The 17,713-nt window shown below is 40.6% G+C and overlaps 1 protein-coding gene across 1 annotated transcript in view; it reads left to right on the top strand.

Moving 5' to 3' along the window:
• The window catches only part of VWA3B (von Willebrand factor A domain containing 3B), a 214,758-nt gene that overhangs the window by 79,025 nt on the left and 118,020 nt on the right, over positions 1-17,713 (top strand). Inside the window, exon 10 of the mRNA XM_072614594.1 lies at positions 7,485-7,580. Within this exon, the coding sequence (XP_072470695.1) occupies positions 7,485-7,580 (96 nt within the window). The remainder of the gene's footprint in view (positions 1-7,484; positions 7,581-17,713) is intronic.

Raw genomic sequence — 17,713 nt, 5'->3', positions numbered from 1 at the left:
ACTGGACAAAAAAATAGGCACAATATAAAGGGATTTTGAGACAGAGTAGAAGACAAGAGGGGACTTGTTGTGACTAGCTTCAGTTTATTTATTCATTTATTTATTAAGTAAGGAGGTGGCGGCTAGGTGGTGCAGTGGATAGAGCACCCATGCAGGAGTCAGGAGGACCTGGGTTCAAATCTCACCTCAGACACTTGACACTCACTAGCTGTGTGACCTTGAACAAGTCACTTAACTCCAATTGCCTCATCCTGGCTCATCTCCAGTCATCCTGATGAATATCTGGTCATTGGATTCAGATAGCTCTGGAGGAGAAGTGAGACTGGTGACCTGCACAGCCCTCCCTCACTCAAAACAAAAAGTCAGGTGCAAGTCATGTCATTATTTCTCTGATGGCATGGTCTTCTTTGGCAATGAAAGACGAACACACACACACAAGTAAAGAGGTAATGGCAGAAGGAGATGTGGGAGGTTGAGGAAGAAAAGGTTTGACACAGCTGTAGCTTTAAAGAGTATGATAATAGTCAATCACAGAAAAATGAAAAAGACTACTTGTAGCAGTGAGAATCCAGTTGAGATTAGATCGTTTACATTTCTCATGGACCAAGTTTATGTGTTTGTATGACTTCCTCCAGTGGTATAATAGCATGAGAGGAAGAAGAAAGAAGGTAGAAGGTGGGACCAAACTGAGGTTGTGGTTTGACAAAGAAAGACCAGCTGTACAATAAGTGATTGTTCAGTCCTTTCAGTCACATCTGACTCTTCATGACCCCATCTGGTTTCTTTTTGGCACAGATACTGGAGCGGTTTGCCATTTCCTTGTCCAACTCATTTTACAGATGAAGATACTGATACAAACAGGGTTAAATGACTTGCCCAGGGTCACACAGCTAGTAAGTGTCTGAGGCCAGATTTGAACTCAGGAAGATGAGTCTTTCTCACTCTAGGCAGTCTACCCACTGAGCCATCTAGCAGGAAATTCATAGTTGATGTGGTCATCTATATGGTCAAGACAGTCAAAAGGAAGGAAGTGAGGCCAGTGCAGAGGTAGTGGACAGAATAGGAAGGGCAGAGGGATTGAAGGTTCACTGTGAAGGAAAAATAGCATTAAGTAGGAGAGAAAAAGAGAGAGAGAGGGAGAGAAAGAGAGAGAGAGAGAGAGAGAGAGAGAGAGAGAGAGAGAGAGAGAGAGAGAGAGAGAGAGAGAGAGAGATGATATGAGGTCATGATCAAAAAGGAGAGTTTCTGAGGTCAGGATCATTGAGGTAGCAATGTTATGATTGACAGTGATGGTGAGAGGTAAACTACAAACATCTCTATGAGTGATTGAGATGGAGTAAAATCATAGCTTATGGGTATTGAGGAGGGGTGTTGAATTGGGAGGCCAGGATGTTTGTGAGGACATCAACATGGATATTGACATTTCTGAGTATGAGGGCAGAGTGGGAGAGGAAGACTGGGAGTCACTTCCTGAATTCCTGGTTAAAGGAGCAAAATTGACTGAATCATCCAGTAAGCCAGTTAATAAGCATTTGTTAAGTGCTTACTATGTGACAAACACTATGCCAGGCATTGGGGATGCAGATATAAGTAGAAAGACAGTCCCTGTCTTTAAGGAATGTGGGGAAACAGTACCTAACAGAATGCTGAAAAGGTGGTGGGGAGAGACCTGGGAGCATGATAGGGGAAATCACAAGTATTACTTGGAATTGAGACATAGTTTACCTGGGCACTTTCATTAAATGAAGTTTCTGGGAAGATATGTCCCTTCAGAAGAAGTGGAAAGATACTTCCAGTGTGTGAGTTTCAGAGTTAAAATGAGACTTCAGGGGCAGCTGGGTGGTACAGTGGAGAGCCAGTCCTCATGAGTTCAAATGTGACTTCAGATACTTACTAGCTGTGTGACCCTGGGCAAGTCTATTAACGCCATCTGCCTCAGTTTCCTCATCTACAAAATGAGCTGGAGAAGGGAATGACAAACCTCTTCAGTGTCTTTGCCAAGAAAACCCCAAATGACAAAGAGTCAGACATGACTGAAATGACTGAGAGGCTTTGGGATGAAGAGCTGGAGTAACGCAGAGGAGGTCCAAAGTACAACCTGAAGATGAACAAGAAGAAAAATAACCCAGAGGCTGGTAGATTATTGTATCAGAGACATATGGTGTCCATGGGGTAGGGTGAAATAATGTCTCATGGAGAATGAGAGAAAGAATATATGGTACTGGAGAGGGTATTCAGAGATACAGTATATTTAGGAAGAATCCAGGTTTTCCTGAGTGACATAAAAAAAGAATGGGTGTGAGAGGGAAGGATCTGGGATAAAGTGGTACAGTGGAAAGAGCATTGGTTCTAAAATCAGAGAATATAGGTTCAAAATCCTGTTTCTGGCTTTTGCGACCATGGGTGAGTCACTCAATTATCTTGAGCCTCTGTTTCCTTCCTTCTCTAAGATAAAAGGGTCGAATTATGTGTGTTTTAGAACCCTTTGTGATGATTCTTGGAAAGTTTGTTAATGACAGAATGGTCATTAAAGATGGTGTAGTAGAAGGGAAGAGGATGATGGAGACTGGGAATAGGTAGAACTAAGCCAGATGGGGATGAGAGAACAGGAGGTAATAATAGGGAAGGGTAGGGGGTTCCCTTCAACAGATGGGGACAACAGAGAGGGATCAGTGAGGAGCAGATAGGATTCTACCAGACGCAGCTCCCAATCTTTATGTCTAGTGATGATGGAGGACAGTGTCAGTCTAATCTATTTTCAAAACCAGGGAAAAAAATAAAATGAAAATAAAACATTAAGAAAATTAGTAATATATATATGCAATACAAATAAATAATACATAGTTACATAAATATCTGATGATTAGGTCCCCAGAGCCCTGACTGAACTCCTCCTTAGTTCCAATTCCTTTGCTTCAACCCAAAGTGGTGTGAGATGACATTCTCTCCCACGTTGAATATACACTTGGCTCATGTTTGGGCCCTGAGGTTTGAGTCCTTGGATGAAGTCCTGGAGGCAAAAGGCCTGCTGTCTCAAGTCACAGAGGTCTGAGGCAGTCATTTTAAAAAATCAGTTGGTGATTCAGGGAAGAATAGGTAGGACATTTGCACATGGCATAGGTTTTAGGGTGAGGACATCTCCAAATCTAGTCCTTGCAAGGGATTGGGAATGGAATCACATTTTCCTGATGAAGTGATGGATGGCAAAAGAAGGTATATTTCCTGAGGTAGAGACCCAAGTGTCGAGATAGAAGGCAGACCTTAGAGTGAGGAAAACGTGGATTCAAGTCCTGCTTTGATATATATTATGTACCAAACCTGGACTATTGACTTAATCATTGTTTCTAGGACCTTCTCTAAATCTGTAAATTACAGATAGAAACCTGATTGGTGGAAGGGGTTTCTGGATGAAATTGCAGGCCTAGACCAAGAAAAAATTGTGGACATCATAGGCCAGAGTAGATTTTGCCTCTATGTGTGACTCCCACTGTCACTTACTTGGCTCTGATGCTGAAGTACCTTGAGGTAAGAGGGCTGACATGTTGTGGTGTCATTTTCTCAGATCATTTGGTAACACCTGCCCTCAAGAGCAGGATTAACAAATCAGAAGGGCAAATGCCAGAGAGGGTGAGATTTTGGTGACTCAATCTTATGTGCTGTAAGGTTATTTCTCAGAGGAAAAAAAAATCTATATCCAAGTTAAGGCAGGAAAGCCACAGAGATTGAAGATTAAAATTTCCTTGTAAAATATTACATACAAAGAGGTTTTATGGATTAGAATGCCAGAGATGCAATGCATTTAACTTGGCATGTTCCAGGAAGGAAAGTGTCATGTGATAAAAGGTACTAATCAAAATGTCAAGGCTAAAATTATGTGGAGGCCAACATCGATCAAGGGGATGGTAGTCAAAACAGAAAATCATAATAAATCTAAAAGAGCACTTACATCCCTTACAGCTGACTTTTTTTCTTTTTTTAAACATGTTAATTTAAAGTTTTAAGTTCTAAATTCTGTCCCTCCATTCCCCTTTCCTGAGACGGTACGCAATCAGATATAGGTTATAAATGTGTAGTTATGTAAAATGTTTCCATTTTAGTCATTTTGTACAAGAAGACTCAAATAAAAGAAAAAATTGAAAGAAAGTGAAAAATAGCATATTCCAGTCTGTGTTCAATCAGTATCGTTTCTTCCCCCCAGAGGTGGGTATTAGGCTTCATCATTAGTTCTTTGGGATTGTCTTGGATCATTGTATTACTGGGAATAGCTAAATGGTTCTCAGTTCATCATCAAACAATATTGCTCTTATTGTGTACAACATGTTCCTGCTTCTGTTCACTTTACTATGTATCAGTTTATATAAATCTTTCTAGGTTTTTCTGAAATTATCCTTGTCATTTCTTACAGCAAAATAATATTCCATTGCAATCAAATACCACAACTTGTTTAGCCATTCCCTAGTTGATGGGAATTCCTTTGATTTCCAATTCTTAGCACCCACAAGAAAAGCTGCTATAAATACTTTTGTATAAATAAGTGCTTTCCCCCCTTTTTTTGCATGTCTTTGGGATATAGACCTAGCAGCACTATTGCTGAATCAAAGCACATTCATAGTTTTATAGCTCTTTGGGCATAGTTCCAAATTGCTCTCCAGAATGGCTGGATCGGTTTACAACTTTACCAACAGTGCATTAATATCCTATTTTCTCTATATAACCTTCTACATCCAACATTTTCCTTTTTTGTCACATTAATCAATCTGATAGGCATGAGGGGGTACCTCAGAGTTGTTTTAATTTGCATTTCTCTAACCAATAGTGATTTGTAACATTTTTCCATATAACTATAGTTTTGGTTTCTTTCTCTGAAAACTACTTGTATCCTTTGACCATTTATTAATTAGGGAATGACTTGTATTTTTTATTTATTTGACTCAGTATTCTATATATCTGAGACATGAGGACTTTATCAGACCTACTTGTTGCAAAATTTTCCCCCAGTTTTCTACTTTCCTTGTAAGCAGTCTACTCAAAACTAAACCTTATTCAAGAAACTAAAGCATTCATAATTCATAATTGCATTGATTTTGTTTGTGCAAAAACTTTTTAATTCATAACAACATAACAACTTATTACCAGAGGGTGGGGAGGCACATGGCCTTAAACAGACATAAAAATATATAACATAACATAGACCTTTCCAAAATACTTGTTTATACAACCAGGGGATCCCTGGCCAGGCTCTTCCTTCAACACAGCACATCCCCAGGGGCAGCAGAAAACACAACAGTCTCCACCCCTAGGACACGATAGGTTTCAATCCCCTTAATTCAAAACAAAGGGTCCAAGTAAAGTCCTCTTGGGGGTATGTCCTTCTCCCCATGTGGCCGTTGCAAGCTCCCACCTGGCACTCTCAGGTGCATACATGCTCCAATGAGCCAAAAAGCTCAAGTCCTAACGTTGCTCCAGCCCCCACTTCCAAGTCTTGAGGGACATCTGGGTGACAAAGCCAACAGGGTGGGTTCCTGGGGGCCATGGCACTTCCACCATACCACCATAGACAACTCTGCCTCCCTGGATCCCAACCTATCCCAGGGGAACGTAGCAGGGTTTCTCCGTGAGTTTAGGTATCTTAGGTGGATCAGTGACTAAAACACTGGACATAGATTCAGAAAGACCTGAATGCAAATCCAGTCTCAGACATGATGTGGCCTTGGGTAAGTCACTTAAACTATGTTTGCTTCATTTTTTTCAACTGTAAAATGGGGATAATAATAGCATGTGTCTCCCAAGCCTGTTGTGAAGACCAAATGAGCAAAGCCCTTGGCATAGTGCCTGGCACTATGTAAATGTTACTTGTTACTATTATTGTTATTATTACTAATTTGCCAGATTCAATTACTTTTTCTCAGTCATCATTCCTTTTGACCTCTCTGCAGCATCTGATACTGATACACTCTCTTCCTAAATATACTCTCCTCATTTTGTTTTCATGACTACTTTCTTCTGATTCTTTTCTCTGTCAAACCATTCTTTCTCAGTTTCCTTTGCTGGATGTCATCCAAGTTACCACCTCCTAACTGCAGGTACATCCCAAGGTTTTAGCCTCAGCCTTCTTTGCTTTTTCCTCTATACAACTTATCCTGATGATCTTCTTAGATCCTATGGGTTCAATTATAATCGCTACACAGATAACTCCCAAAGTTATACATTCAACTCGAGTCTGTCTTTCTCATCTCCAGTCCCTCATCAAAAACTGTCTATTAAACATTTTCAAGAGGCAAGCCCATAGGCAGCTAGGTAGTGGGGTGGATGGAGAGCTGGGTTTGGAGTCAGGAGGACCCAAGTTCAAATTCAGCCTTAGATATTTACTAGTTGTGTGTCTAGACAAATCACTTAACCCTGTTTACCTTGGCTTTTCATCTTTAAGATGAGCTGGAGAAGGAAATGGCAAAATACTCCAGTATCATTGCCAAGAAAACCTCACATCAGTTCATGGGGAAAGTTGGACATGACTGAAACGACTTGATAACAAGTCCCACGGACATCTCAAACTCAACATGTCCAATAGATAACTCGTTATCTGCCCCCACCTGCAATTTTCCTATTTTTGTTGAAGATGCAACCGTCCTTCACTCAAGTTTGCAAATTTAGAGTCATTTTAGACTCTTTGCTCTTCCTTGACTCCCCTTATTGCTCCTCTGATATCTGTCCCTTTCTCAACATTCATCATCCACTCATAACTAACCACCCTAGTTTAAGCCATTATTGTCTCCTCTGTACTAGTGCAATAGTGTCCTAATTGGTTTCCTTGCCTCTGGTCTCTCCCTTCATTAATCTGTTCACACAGTTGCCAAAGAGATATTCCTAAAGCATAAGTATAATGATGTCACTCCCTTGCTCAAAAGCCCCAGAACCTTAGCCATATTTTCTACAAGATTAAATGCAAACTCCTCTGTTTGACATTTAAAGCCCTTCTAAATCTATCTCTGGCCTATCTCTCTGGATTTATGGTCTATTAATCACCACATAGGACAGCTACGTGACACAGTGGATAGCATGCTGGACTTGGAGTCAGGAAGATGGGTCTTTTTGAGTTCAAGTCTGGCCTCAGACACTCATTAGCTGTGTGACCCTGGGCAAGTCAGTCAACCCTGTTCACCTCAGTTTCCTCATCTGTCAAATGAGCTGGAGAAGGAAATGGCAAACCACTTCAGTATCTTTGCCAAGAAAACCCCAAGTGGGGTTATGAAGAGTCAGGCATGACTAAAAACTGTTGAACAACGATTCCTTTATACGCTCTGTGAACCAGCCCAACTGACAGGCTTGTTGTCTTTCAGATGTGATACTTCATCTTTCTTCCCAACTATAAATCTTTTTTTGTTGCACTTAAGCATTTTTTTCAAGCCTTTGCTCCTTCTGGGCTTTAGTCTTTATGACACTATTTTTACAATTCTGTTTTCCTTTTGTGTTTGTCTTCATGTTAGATTCCCTGCTTGCAAAAGGAAGTGTCTCAGCGGAGAGCCTTCGGACAAGTGTCCCTAGAAGAAACCAGAAATTGGTGGAAAGGAGAGAGGAACCTCGTAAGTGAACTTGGCATTTCCCCCCACTGGCCTTCTCAGTAACATCTGACTGATATTACTACTCCTGTTGTGGACAATTAGGGCCATTGGCTGGGATTTGCTGATAGTGGACTGATTATCCATATCTAGGACTGTAGGAACCTGGAAGAAGGTGTACAGAAGAGCCTGGATTCCAGAACCCATGGTCACGGAGCCCTCAGCTTAACAAAGAGGCATAGCAAACATTTGGTTAGGAATGGGAAGATTTAGGGGCAACCTACAAATTACAGCTATGTTAGCCTATATGGAGGGAATTCATGGGAACTGGTTTATGACTTCAAGAGACCATTCAATGTTTTTGCCATAAGCTATCAACAATTAAATCTGCAGTAAATGCAAATTGGTCTGCTTGTTGGAGGACAAGGTACAAGCACTAGAAAGATCTTTCTTTGTTCTCTGGCTTATCACAGAGAGCGATGGTCTATCTCGGAGAACTGCAAGAGATCAAAGATCCAGAAGAGTTCTTGGGAACACAGATTTGGAACTGAGAAGGACATTAGATGCTATGTATTCCAACCCAATCTTTATACAGATGGAGATACCAGGGCTTTGATAGTTTAAGTGAATTGCGCAAGGGAGTAGCAACACTTCCTGGTACTCTCTAACTCCATTTGTCTCTCTCTTGTACTACAGAATCTCAGTTTTAAATCTGGAAGGGCCTTTAAAGGTCATTGAATCCCATCACCACCTCCACTTTCCAGAAAATTAAAGGCACAGCTAGTATCAGAGATGTGATTTGAATTTGCTCTTGATTCTAAGTCCAGTTTTCTATACAGTTATTCTAGGGGTATTTAACCTAGGGTCCATGGATATATTTCAAAGGGTCTGTCTTCTTGACTGGGGAAGAAATCACATCTTTATTTTCCCTAACTTCTAACTGAAATTTACTATTTCTTTTAATTATAAATATTGGCAACAAACTATTATTCTGAAGGGTCCATGGCACCAAAAAAAAAAAGGTTAAGAACCTTGACATTATACCATGGTATTGTAGGAGAATATACAAATTTGGGTCAGGAGAATCAAGAAGGTAAAAGATTCTGAGGGATAGAAGGTAAAAGAGTCAGAAACTCTTTGCTCAAAGATTGAATCTGGACGTGCCATAGAGGAATCAGTGGTTATGTTTTCTGGAAGGATCAGTGGAATTCACAGATACCTCTAAGAGTGAAGGAATCTGTTACTATCCACTAGAAAAAGAGAGATGTCATGGTGGTCAGCAACTTCCTTTTGAGGAGAATGGGCATGAAGATTTGGGAAATATATTGTCTTTCTGGGGTATGTATTCAGACTGTGACCAAGTACTTCTTCAAAACCTGAAGACTACTCCCACTTCCAGTGATTTATATGGGAATCAATGATACTGCTAAATAGAAACTCTAGAAATTTTGAAGATCTGAGAAGGAAAGTAAAGGATTAAAGGCCACAAATAGTGTTATTATCACTATAGCCAATTGAAGGTTGGGACTTTAGGATGGAAAGTAGTATATGGAAAATTAACAGCTAGCTTTTTAAACTCTGATTGACTCAGAGAACGGACTATTGATTTGACAGTCAATTCAGTCATTTTCTTCAGTTTGTGTCTCACTCTTTGTGACCCCATTTAGAATTTTCTTGGTAAGTGGTTTGCCATTTCCTTCTCCAGCTCATTTTATAGAGAAGAAAACTGAGGCAAACAGGGTTAAGTGACTTACCCAGGGTCACACAACTGGGAAGTGTCTGTGGCCAGATTTGAACTTGGGAAGATGAGTCTTTTTAACTCCAGACCCATTGCTCTCTCCACTGCACCACTCACCTACCTTTGATTAAGCAGCCATGATTCAAGATGGGCTCTTGGTCAGGGACAGAATCACCTAATAATCAAAAAGAATATATTTGCCTGGAGACTGGGTGATTGATGACCAATCAATAAACATTTATCAAGCACCTACTTAAGGACTTTGACCATATCACCTCAGGACTAGATTATTGCAATTGCCTTCTAATTGATCTCCCTGCCTCAAGCCTTTCCCCATTCCAGTTCATTCTCCACTCAGCTGTCAGAAGGATCTTCCTGAAACACAGGTCCGATCCTGTTAACATTCTTTTCTCTTCACCCCAACCATTCAGTAAACTCCAATAACTCCCTATTACCTCCAGAACCAAACATAACATCCTCTGTTTGGCATTCAGAACCCTCTATAACCTAGGGTCCTTCTACTTATCTAGTCTTTGAACACCTTATTCTCTGCCATGTACTCTGCAATCCAGCATCCTCCTTCTTCCTCACAAAAAGTATTCCATCTCCCATGGCTGTGGTTCTATCCCTCCTCATCTCTTGTCTCCTAGCCTCCCTGACTTCCTTGAAGTCTCAGCTAAAATCTCACCTTCTACAAAAGCCTTTCCTAATCTCCCTTAATACTAGTGCCTTCCCTCTGTTGATTATCTCCAATTTTTCCTGTATATATCTCGTATGAACATAGTTGTTTGCATGTCTTCTTCACCATGAGAATGTAAACTCCTTGAGAGTATGGACTGTTTTGTTTCTTGGGTTTTTATTTTACCTTTCATTGTATACTAGAGTTCAGCACTTTGCTAGGTATTTAATAAATGTTTACTCACTGACTGACCTACTAGCAGGACTTTAAACTGGAAAAGGAGGAGAAAAAGAATTGTCCAGCGATAAGCTGTTAAATCATTGAGATCTGCAGGTTTGACAAAGGAGAAATTATAGTAGTGGTACTAGTATAGCATGTATTATATAGTATAATATTCAGTGGAGACCACAATTGCAAAAAGAAGCAAAGTAGCACTTGACATCTCAGATGGCTTTTCACCCATGTGAGCCAGAGTTTAATGAAATGAACTAGAGATCTTAACTTGAAAGGAGAAGTTTGACAATCTGGGTGTTGTTGAATCTTGGGGTGAATGATTAATGATAAGGATGGATAATGATAAGGTTCACTTTATTCTGAGGAAAAGATTAGTTAGCACAGGTAGTGGAGTATCACTATAGATCAAGAAGATGGACGTTTATGTGGAAATCCATGAATCTGAGGTGGGAAGGCGTTTGGGTGGGTATCAAAGAGGGTGGAACTTGGTGGGGAGCATGTTACAGGTTTCCTGGCCTCCTGGAGAAACTGGATTCTACCATTCCTCATACATATCAAAGGCTATCTTGTAGTCAAGGTATAATTGTGGTGAGGATCCAGGTAGCTGACCTCTGCTACCAATATATTCTTCACTTTACTTGATGGTAATTTCATTTTCCAGAAGTGAAGCTTGTCACTAATATTCTGAATCTGCCTCCATAAAAGGAGGAAATGGTTGATAAAGAGGAAATGAGAAAAACCTTGAGAAGCAGTCACTGTGACCTTTTAGAGTTCATGGAAGATAATGAATATAACGTTGACTTTTCCTGTAGACTTCACAGAGGCAAATTTAAGAGTATAGAAAAAAGCTAGGAAGGCTTTTACTCCCTCACCTAGAAGCTGATTCGTAAAGATGATAGGGACTCAAGTATCCATGCATTAATGAGGAGGAGTGATGATGGAGAGCTTGCTGGAGGTGGCTCCTCCAAAGGAACCCTTTTTTCCTCCTGCCCTGAAGACCATGGCTCTCAAAGTTCTATTGATCTCCCTGGTTATAATTTTTCTGTGCTGTTACTATTCTCCATATCCATGACCCAGGCATTCCATTCTATGTCTCATGTCTCCCTAGGCAAGAGTCCCATGGCTCACAGTTATGAAACATAGTTGACTCAAGAGAGACAGGAAGTACCTTTAACAGAGAGATGATGGACTTGAGGTGCAGAATACAATACACATTTTGGTGTGTACAATACACATACCAATGTATGATTTTTTTTTTTGCTTGACTATATTTGTTGCTAGTGACAGCTTCTATTCGAAGGGAGAGAAGTTAAAAGGGGGTGGGATTGGTAGGTAGTTATAGTGAGGTAATAAATGTATGTTAATGAAGCATTTAAAAAATACACAGAAAATAAATACACATAAATTCAGAAAACAAAAAAAGGCAATTTTGTCATTATCCTGTTAAATTTAATAAACACTTTAAAAAAACCCCTAACTGTATATAATACAAGTTCAATTTCATATAAGACCTTCTCTAGAGGCAGTTGATGGCACAGTGGGTAGAGGGCTGGGCCTGAAGTCAGAAAGGCTAGAGTTCAAGTTCAGCCTTAGATACTAGTAACCCTGAACTTAATCCTGTTTACCTCAATTTCCTCATCTATAAAATGGGGATAATAATAGCATCTCTCTCCTAGGATCAAATGAAAAATGTTGTAGTGTTTAGTGTCTAATAAGTGCATATGTTAGCCCAAATCTAAGGGACTGTGAGACATCTTAGAAAATCAGTTGTAGATGCAGGGACTCAGGCTATGATGTCAGGATTAAACCCTAAGCTATATGATTTAGAGAGTGCTGGACAAGATTTTAAAGTATACTATTAAGAGATAATCATCAAAACAATTTAGTACTGGCTAAGAAATAGAGTGATCTATCAATGGAATAGATTAGGTACACAAACACAGTAGTAAATGACCACAGTCATCTCGTGTTTGATAAACTCAAAGATCTAAGCTTTGGGGGAAAGAACTCACTATGTGACAAAAATTTTGCTGGGGAAATGGAAAGCAGTTTGACAGAAAGTAGGCATAGATAAACATCTCACACTATTTTATTTTAAACAATACAAGGCATTCTTCAATCAATAAATGGTTAAAGGAAATGAATGAGTAGTCTTGAGATGAAGAAATCAGCACTATCTAGTCATATTAAAAATGTTCTAAATCATGATTGATTAGAAAAATGCAAATTAAAATAACTCTGAGGGGTACCATCTCATACCTATTGAATTGGCTAGCATGATAGAAAAAGAAAATGACAAATACTTCAGAAGATAAATATGAAAAAGTAAAAATACTAATGCATTGTCAGTGGAGTTCTAAACTGGTCTAACCATTTTGGAGAACATTTTGGAACTATGCCCTAAGGGTGGGGAACGTGTAACCTTGAGGCCACCACTGACCTCTGACCAGAATACTCCTATTAAGTCTGTATCCCAAAGAGATCAAAGAAAAAGGAAAAGGATCTATATGTGCAAAGATATTTATAGCAGTTCTTTCTGTGATGGCAAAGAATTGGAAATTGAGGGGATGTCCATCAACTGGGGAATGGCTGAACAAGTTGTGGTATTGTGATGGAATACTATTATGCTCTAAGAAATGATGAGCAGACAGATTTCAGAAAAAATGGGAAGACTTATGTGAATTGATACAAAGTGAAATGAGCAAAGCCAGGAGATCACTGTACAGTGTAACAGTGATATTATAACTATGGTGAGCTGTGAAAGACGTAACTATTTTGATCAATACAGTGATCCAAGATAATTCTAAAGGACTTAGAATGAAAAATTCTATCCAGCCTCCAGAGACAACTGATGAACTCTGTGTGCAAATTGAAGTATAATTTTTTCACTTTCTTTATTTTTCTTGCCTCTTTTTGCAACATGGCAGATATGGAAATATGTTTTGTATGATTTGATATGTGTAATTGATATAATATTGCTTGCTTTTTTTTAAAATTTAACTTTTAACATTTATTTTCACAAAATTTTGGGTTACAAATTTTCTCCCCTTTTATCCCCTCCCCCCCCAAACCCAAGCATTCTAATTGCCCCTGTGACCAATCTGCTCTCTCCTCTATCCTCTCTCCCTGTCCATGTCTCCGTCTTCTCTTTTGTCCTGTAGGGCCATATAGCTTTCTTGACCCCTTAACCTGTATTTCTTGTTACCCAGTGGTAAGAACATTACATTTGGTCCTAACACTTTGAGTTCCATCTTCTTTAGCTCCCTCCCTCCCCAACCCTTCCCCTTGGAAGACAAGCAATTCAATATAGGCCAAATCTGTTTAGTTTTGCAAATGATTTCCGTACTAGTTGTGTTGTATAGGACTAACTATATTTCCCTCCATCCTATCCTGTCCCCCATTACTTCTATTTTCTTATGGTCCTTTCCCTCCCCATGGGTGTCGACTTCGGATTGCATTCTCCTCCCCATGCCCTCCCCTCCATCCTCCCCCCCACCCTGCTTGTGCCCCTGTCCCCCACTCTCCTGTATTATGAGATAGGTTTTCCTATCAAAATGAGTGTGCATTATATTCTTTCCTTTAGTGGAATGTGATGAGAGTAGACCTCATGTTTTTCTCTTGCCTCCCCTCTTTATCCCACCACTAATAAGTCTTTTGCTTGCCTCTTTTATGAGAGATAATTTGCCCCATATAACTTCTCCCTTTCTCCTCCCAATATTTCTCTCTCACTGCTTGATTTCATTTTTTTTTTAAGATCTGATTCCATCCTCTTCAATTCACTCTGTGCACTCTGTCTCTATGTATGTGTGCGTGTGTGCATGTGTGTGTGTGTGTACTCCCACCCAGTACCCAGATACTGAAATGTTTCAAGAGTTACAAATATTGTCTTTCCACGTAGGAATGTAAACAGTTCAGCTTTAGTAAGTCCCTTATGACTTCTCTTTCCTGTTCACCTTTTCGTGGTTCTCTTCATTCTTATGTTAGAAAGTCAAATTTTCTTTCTAGCTCTGGTCTTTTCATCATGAAAATTTGAAAATCCTCTATTTCATTGAAAGACCATTTTTTCTCCTGAAGTATTATACTCAGTTTTGCTGGGTAGGTGATTCTTGGTTTTAGTCCTAGTTCCTTTGACTTCTGGAATACCCTATTCCATTCCCTTCGATCCCTTAATGTAGAGGGAGCTAGATCTTGTGTTATCCTGATTGTATTTCCACAATACTTGAATTGTTTCTTTCTAGCTGCTTGCAATATTTTCTCTTTCACCTGGGAATTCTGTAATTTGGCCACAATGCTCCTAGGAGTTTCTCTTTTTGGATCTCTTTCATGCGGTGTTCTGCGGATTCCTTGAATATTTATTTTGCCCTCTGGTTCTAGAATGTGAGGGCAGTTTTCCTTGATAATTTCATGGAAGATGATGTCTAGGCTCTTCTTTTGATCATGGTTTTCAGGTAGTCCCAGAATTTTTACATTGTCTCTCCTGATTCTATTTTCCAGGTCAGTTGTTTTTCCAATAAGATATTTCACATTATCTTCCATTTTTCGAATCTGTACGCTATGTTCTGTGATATCTGTCTTTCTCATAAAGCCCTTAGCGTCCATCTGTACCAATCCAGTTTTGAAAGATCTATTTTCTTTAGTGAGCTTTTGAATCTCCTTTTCCATTTGGTTAATTCTGCTTTTGAAAGCATTCTTCTCCTCATTGGCCCCTTGCACCTCCCTTGCCAACTGAGGTAGGCTGGTTCTCAAGGTGCCAATTTCTTCAAGATTTTTTTGGTTCTCCTTTAGCAGGGAGCTGATCTGCTTTTCATGCTTCTCCCTCATTCCTCTCATTTCTCTTCCCAGTCTTTCCTCCACCTCTCTAACTTGATTTTCAAAATTCCTCTTGAGCTCTTCCATGGCCCGAGCCCATTGGGTGGGCTGGGACACAGAATCCTCGATTTCTGTGTCTTTGTCTGATGGCAAGCATTGTTCCTCCCCATCAGAAAGGAAGGGAGGAAATGTCTGTTCTCCAAGAAAGTACCCTTCAATAGTTTTATCTCTTTTCCCTTTTCTGGGCATTCTCCCCAGCCAGTGACCTGACCTCTGAATGTTCTCCTCACACCCTCCTCGCCTCCTGGTCCTCCCAGCCAGCGTTTGGGAACTGAGATTCAAATGCTGCTTCCCACCTTAGGATTTTTGGCAGGGGCAGGGCTGCTATTCAGTGTGAGAATTAAGTTCAGGTGGTCAGGGGCAGGGCCGCCTCTCTGGCTCAGTTCCCTCTGGGGGTTTATGCATAGACCTTCCACAATGGATCCAGGCTCCTGCCCGTTTGGGGAACCCCTGTCTGCAGCCGCCTCTCAGCTTCTATCTCCTGGGGGGGCCCGAGCCATGGGGGTACCCCACTCCCCTCTCGACCCGCCAAAGACACTCTCTCACCTACCCCCGTCAGTCACCTGTTGGTGGGGGGAGGTTTGTGCCGTGGCTGGAGATCCCGTCTCTGGAGCCTTCTCGGATCTGTACTTCTTGGAGCCGCAGCTGCGGCCGCCGCAGGTCCGGGCTGGGCTCCGCGTCTGCAGCGCGACGGACCTTTTGCGAGAGGTTTGCAGGTCCCTCTGTGGGTGGAGGGACCCACGTGGCCACAGGAGATCCCGTCCCTGTAGCCCACTCGGATCTTTTCCTCACGGTGTCGTGGCCGCAGTAGGGCTGCCCTCTGCTCCCTGTCCAGGCGCCCAGTCCACGGCGCGAAGGACCCCCCGCGAGAGGTTTGCAGGTCTCTCCGGAACAGAAATCTCCCTCGCTCCAATATTCCGTGGTCTCTGGGTGCAGAATTCGCCCTGGGTTGGTCCCCTCTAGCCGTTCTGTGGTTTGTGGGTTCGGAGCTGTGTGTATGTGCGTCTTTCTACTTCGCTATCTTGGCTCCGCCCCCCTGCTTGCTTTTTTAATGGATGAGGAAGGGCTAAAAGTAGGAAGAGAATTTGGAATTCAAAAATGTTTTTTAAAAATGTCAAGAATAAATAAATAATAAAAATGTTAGTGAAAGAAAACAAGAAAAAAATAACAAATGAGAGTGCTAGACAGCTTCCCATTTGTATGGTTCAAATGTTTCCCCTAACCTCCAGTTTTTTCATAAGGGCTGTTTGTCTTTCCTATTCCTTCCCTGTGCTAATAGGCCATGGGCTTGAACACTTGGCTGTATGTACCTCCAAGGATTCTGATCCAACAAGAGTTTATTAAGCACCAACTATGAACAGGGTGCTAAACTAAGTGCTAATAATGGGGATAAAACACAACATCCTTTGCTCTCAAAGAGCTTACATTCTCTTGGGGAGACACAGGACAGATAAGTGAATAAGGGAAGTGAGCACTGTGTAGAGGAATCATGAAAGCCTTCCTATTAGTGGTGGAATATGAACTGAATCCTGAAGGATATGAGAAATTCTGAGAGATAGAGATAAGGATGAGTGTATTCCAGGACAATGTATGCAAAGACATGAGATGGAATGTTGAGTTCTATCAGTAGCAAGTGGATCATAGGGCATGAATGGGGTCCAATGTCCAATGATACTGGAAGGATACATTTGGAGTCAGATTCCCATTGGTAGGGTGTATCACCAAGGCAATATGCACAGCACTGATGGCAACTATGAATATGTTGGCATAGTTCTGAATTACAAAGTATAACGATTAAATAAACTCTCCATATAGAAGGCAGAAGAATTTATTCAGACACCAGAAAGCCAAATTCCCATACCAGAAAGCCAAATCCATCATAGTAACCAAGAAGTCAATACACATTCGCACCATTCCCAAGCCTTCTCCCCCACCCTGGGGTCCTTCCCACAATCAAACACACACAACCCTAGCTGTTTGCTTGCCTTTATCCTCTCTCCTCCACCCTAATTGCTCCCATCAACTCCCTCCCAGCTCTGCTCCACCCTTCTTATTCTACCCATTCAACAAGCTCCTCTCACCACATGTGACTTAGGCTTCCATGTGATTTAAGCAGGTCACATGGACCTATTAATGGGTTGAAAAGATCTTCAAATTGAGCAAAAATACATTAACAATACATAAGGAAGCTTCAAGCCAATTTTAGGTGCTCCAAGTACAAAATACCTGTAGACTGCAGAGTAGGCAAGGGTATTTTAAACTAGGTCAAGCTTTAACCGAGTAAGAGTAGACACAGAAGAGAACTTTTAGCAATTTATCAAGTAGAAATAAGAAAGCAATTGAATCAAGATTAGCTTTGAGCTAACATCTTAATAAATCACTCATAGTATTATCCCAGGCTGTGTAAGTAAGAAGATGAGAATTTCATTTAAGGTTCATAATTACTAGAGCTGCAGGAAAATATGAATGGACTTACCCTACTAAATAACTTTAAATGTATGATGTTTTTCTTGTTATGTTGAATATGCTTCTCAACCACTTATTGGTGCTTATCTCTACTGAGAGTGAATTTGTCATTTATTTTTTCTTTTTTTCTTAAAGTGTTTTTTTCCAAATTGTTTAATTTATTTGTTTTCA

This window comes from Notamacropus eugenii, chromosome 5 (genome assembly GCF_028372415.1).
Source record: "Notamacropus eugenii isolate mMacEug1 chromosome 5, mMacEug1.pri_v2, whole genome shotgun sequence".
Lineage (NCBI taxonomy): Eukaryota > Metazoa > Chordata > Mammalia > Diprotodontia > Macropodidae > Notamacropus > Notamacropus eugenii.
Note: the sequence above shows the minus strand (reverse complement) of the source record. Positions and strands in the feature narration are given on the sequence as shown.